Source organism: Lottia gigantea (assembly GCF_000327385.1).
Source record: "Lottia gigantea unplaced genomic scaffold LOTGIsca_9, whole genome shotgun sequence".
Taxonomy (NCBI): Eukaryota; Metazoa; Mollusca; class Gastropoda; family Lottiidae; genus Lottia; species Lottia gigantea.
The window spans coordinates 2,252,006-2,257,190 of record NW_008710950.1 but is presented as its reverse complement, the minus strand read 5'-3'; the positions used below and the strand labels follow the sequence as shown (position 1 = coordinate 2,257,190).

At 33.1% G+C, this 5,185-nt stretch overlaps 1 protein-coding gene across 1 annotated transcript; it reads left to right on the top strand.

Moving 5' to 3' along the window:
- Positions 1–11: 11 nt before the first annotated feature.
- Positions 12–3,802, top strand: LOTGIDRAFT_184506 (hypothetical protein). Its single transcript, XM_009068281.1, has 10 exons — positions 12–87; positions 541–587; positions 827–936; positions 1,260–1,392; positions 1,759–1,842; positions 2,092–2,146; positions 2,377–2,451; positions 2,770–2,904; positions 3,051–3,116; positions 3,415–3,802. The coding sequence occupies exons 1-10, from the start codon at positions 73–75 to the stop codon at positions 3,553–3,555; spliced, it is 861 nt and encodes a 286-aa protein (XP_009066529.1). The 5' UTR covers positions 12–72; the 3' UTR covers positions 3,556–3,802.
- Positions 3,803–5,185: the final 1,383 nt, after the last annotated feature.

The following is a 5,185-nucleotide window of genomic DNA, read 5'->3' as shown; positions in this document are numbered from 1 at the left end:
TTATGGTAATGGCAGCACGTGTGATTGTTGACAAACATAACTGACTAAAACATAGTCGAAGTAATATTTGAAATGCAAAGCGACGACGTAAGTGGGAAATTATATTCTTAGACCGATTGTCCATATAAAATAAGATTTAATTGATAGTGGTTCAAAATATTTAAACATTCAACCATCATTACCATGTTGTGTTTGATCTGTGGAACTTGTGGTATGCATATCATTCTTTGCCTAGTGTTTTATATGACCTGATAATGATATAATGATTATTATATTCAGTTTTATTGCTGTGATCAACAACAATCAATTCTTTTCAACTTTAAATAAGATGGGTTCAAATATTTTTAAAATATTGGAAAAAGATTCCCCCTAAACCTAGACAGAAATCCTTGGCCTGATGACATGTGACCTTTTTGTCCCGATGATGAAGGCCATTTTAGTCAGAAATATTTGGGAATAAAACCTAACTTATTCTGAAAATAGTAGATTTAGTCTAATGAAATGGTAGAGAAAAAATTAAGCTGACACTATTATTTTCAGGTTATATGGAGTATAATCAATAATTCATTTTGTTCTCATAAAATCAAGTAAGTCATATTCAAGCCTCTATTCAACTCAAAATCCCTCTTTATACCTTATTATTCTATATCAATGGGTATTATCACTGACAAATGCTTCGATTAGACCTACTCCTGCGAAATATTTTAGATTGTCAAGAAAGGCCAATGTTAATCTCTTTTGTTGCATTGATTTCATATTACAATAACTTTTTGTTTTCTCCTACATAAAGTTATTTTAAACTTCAGCTGACATTTTAATTTTTCAGAACGAAAACACAGACATTTTGTCGCAATGAATATAATTTGACTGGTTTATGTAGTAGAAGAGCATGTCCCTTAGCTAATAGTCAGTATGCTACAGTACGAGAAGAAAAGGGTGAGAACCAATAAAAACATTATAAATGGCAAGAATCTGATATAAAGACTCATTTTACATTAAAAAACATGGCAGTGTTCTCCACTGAACTTCAAACATTTGCTTGAAACAAATTTACATATACTAAAATTTCAGATAATGGTACATAAAATCAAGGTGATTTATGTAGTGTAACCAACCAACAGTATAAACATGGAAGTATATACTTGAATTCTTGTTCAGCAAGGCATTGTATTGTTTCATGGTTTCAATGTTTTCATATCGACTTTTATTTGTTTTGTCACAGGGAAGGAACATTTGGTGATAGTTATTTATATTTGTAGGTATTTGTTACTTATATATGAAAACAGTAGAAAGAGCTGCCTTTCCTAGTCGTATGTGGGAAAAAGTCAAATTATCCAGGAATTATGAAAAGGCTTTAAAACAAATAAGTGATGAATTAATTTATTGGCCAAGGTAATATACGAGAAATTTTAAAATGATATTGTTATAATTATACATTTACTGACATGTCTATTTTATAGCAGAATTCTCTGACTTTGTAAACTTAGTTACTTGGAATACAACAGTATTTTATCTTTTAAACAGAATTCAATAAAAGAATATTTATGATTATATTTGAAGTAAAATAGCATATCAACCCCTAGAAAACAAAATGAAATATTACCAACATGAAGTAAAGAACAGATTTATTCGTTTTCAAATCTGATAGTTGTTTTTGTTTGAAGTTTACTCATGTAAGAATGTTATGGAAACAAGGTTTGAAGTTTACTAATGTAAAAATGTTATGGAAACAGGTAAAGTGTTACTTAAACATTTCAGATATATTATACACAAGTGTAAACAAAGATTCACCAAAATTACCCAATATTTAAATAGAATAAGAAGATTAACATTAAAAAGACAGTAAGTTATTATCCATTTACACAAAATTATCAGTTTTCTTCAATTCTTTTAACATCTACATTTGCCTACATGCCATGCATGTTAAAGGTCTCTCTAAGTAAAAATTTCAATTGCTTGGCACAACCTCCCTTATTGCAAAGAGTTTTGTATCGTCATAAACGTCCTTTAAAAAGAAAGTGAGCTAATTCTATGATAGATTTACCAGTAAATATAAAGGGTTATCAGTAATTGATTATTTTATTTTAACAGGAAGAAAATTGTTCCTTTAAATAGAAAAATAGAGCGAAGAGAAACTAGAAGAGAGGTAAGGAGAATCATGTTGTAAATTATCAGTGCTTGGAATAAGAATATATTTTATGACTGGTCCACTGTTGAAGCATCACATAATCTCCTAAAATAATGAAAAAGATTATTGCGATAATTGTAATGAATAATTACCATATGCCATATTATTGATAAACATTATTAAAAGATATTTTATCATATTGTATGCCTCATTAATGAAAACTTATTACTCAACTATTATGTTTGTAGGAAAAAGCTTTAGTTGCTGCTGATTTATCCAACAATATAGAAAAAGAATTATTAGAAAGATTAAAAAAAGGAACAGTAAGTAGGTTTCATTCAATCCCTTTAATGTTTGTTGGAAAAATGATAAGAAAGAAATCGTTTGGTAAAAATTATCAAGTTGCATTCAAGTCTTTAACCAGTTGCTATGTCCAACTCTGATGACATTCCGAAACAACACTACATTTGATCTGATAGTAAAAACACAGGAGCGAATGTAACAAGATTCATGTATTGTGTAAAATTCATGTCTTGATAAAATGAATATATTCTTTCCAACACCCTGATATATATCAGCTACATGTCAACAGAAATAACACCTTGAAGTATATAAATTTTTGTTTCTATTAAACCTTTTAGTATGGAGATATTTATAATTTCCCAAGTCATGCATTTGATAATGTAATGAAAGAGGAGGAAGTAGAAGAGAGTGAGACAGAAGAAGGAGAAAAGGATGAATTAGAGGGAGAGATGGAAGAAGAGGAAGAAGAAGAGGTAAGTATCAAAGGATTCTTATACTTAACTTGAATATCAGTTTCATTGCGCTCAAATTGACTACTAGTGTCTTCAAATTTAAATCTCTACTGCTTTACCATCAATTGTTTTAAGAATTATTTATCCTGGTTGTTGTTTTATTGTAGGGTGAAAGAGAAGTAGAATATGTCGCAGAAGAAGATTTTGAAGAAAGTGATGTATCAGATATGGAGGTATTTAGCATTGTTTCAAATCTGTCAATTATGCATTTTGTCTGGGAGAATTTTGATTCAACATTACTTTATAGAGTATTTATATATTCTGATTGATAACAATGGAACAGTCTTTATTCAGTGATCTGTGTTGATTATATTGATGTTCTAATGTTCAAAATCATATACATGTATAGAAATAAATGATAACAAGACAAGTGTAATTTGGAAAATGGGATTTTATCTTGTGTAACTGTGCAGTATCATGTTATCAATTCACTATGTAATAACATTGTATCATTACATTTTATTCCTTCAGGACATTGGTGATTCTGATGACAGTTCATCAGGTGAAGAAGATAAGAAAAAGAAAGCTCCAAAACGAAGGCGACCTAAGATTGAAATAGAATATGAACAAGAAATAGATCAGCCCTCAACATCAAAAGTCAAGATAAAATGAGATAATACATATTGGTTTTGTTTTTTATGGACTCAAGATTAATTGGTTAATGTATATATGTGTACTGGATATTAATTGAACATTAACATTTTGTTCTCTCTACATGCCTTCCAGATTTAACATCCTCATTAAATATGATGAAATTCCAATATTTGTACACTATCAACAAAACATATCTGTCATGTGAAATGTGAAAATGCTAGGTTAGATGAAGGTACAATATTGGGCAATAAAGTTTGAAATCAAGACCTTTGGTATTGACATGTAGACTTTATGTGCATGATCACCTCAATGGTAGGATATCTCTTTACCATAACCTTTATAGGAGTGGTGGGGTGTCTTCAGTTAATGGGGGGTGGGGGGGAGGGTGTCCTTTTACCATCTTAATGGGGGTGATGGGATGTCCTTTTACCATCTTAATGGGGGTGATGGGGTCCCTTTATTATCACTTAATGGAGTGGTGGGATGTCCCTATATTATCACTTAATGCGGGTGGTGGGATGTCCCTTTATTATCACTTAATGGGAGTGGTGGAATGACCCTGTATTATCGCTTAATGGAGTGGTGGGATGTCCCTTTATTATCACTTAATGGGAGTGGTGGGATGTCCCTTTATTATCACTTAATGTGGGTGGTGGGATGTCCCTTTATTATCACTTAATGGGAGTGGTGGGATGTCCCTTTATTATCACTTAATGGAGTGGTGGGATGTCCCTATATTATCACTTAATGCGGGTGGTGGGATGTCCCTTTATTATCACTTAATGGGAGTGGTGGAATGACCCTGTATTATCGCTTAATGGAGTGGTGGGATGTCCCTTTATTATTACTTAATGGGAGTGGTGGGGTGTCCCTTTATTATCACTTAATGTGGGTGGTGGGATGTCTCTTTATTATCACTTTTATCTTCACTTAATGGGAATGGTGGGATGTCTCTATATCTTCACATAATGGAGTGGCGGGATGTCCCTTTGCCATCCTTTATTGATAGTGGTTGGATGTCCTTTTATCTTAACTTAATGGTAGTGGTGGGATGTCTCTTTATCTTCGCATAATGGGGTGGTGGGATGTCCCTTTACCATCCTTAAATGGTAGTGGTGGGATGTCCTTTTATCTTAACTTAATGGGAGTGGTGGGATGTCTCTTTATCTTCGCATAATGCAGTGGTGGGATGTCACTTTATTATCACTTAATTTGGGGGGTGTCCCATTATTATCATTTAATGGGGGTGTCCTTTTATCTTCACTTACTGGGGATGGTGGGATGTCCTTTTATCTTCACTTACTGGGGGTGGTGGGATGTCAATTTATCTGTACTTAATGGGGGGGGGGGGGGGGGGATATCCCTTTATTATCAATTAATGGGGGTGGGGGAATGTCCCTTTATCGTCACATAGAGTGGTGTGAGAGTGGTCGGATATCTCTTTACCATCACCTTATGGGAAAGGCGGTATGGAGTTATAGAGTGGTGGTATGTCTCATTACCATCACATCAGCCCTATGGTCAGTGTGGGGCTTACGGGGGTTGGATCTTGGGAATTTAGCCCCAGCAATTGGTCTCTCAAAGCGTTCTTTAGTTCAATAGTGATTGATTAATAATTGTAGTGTGTTCATCTGATATTCGCTTTGAT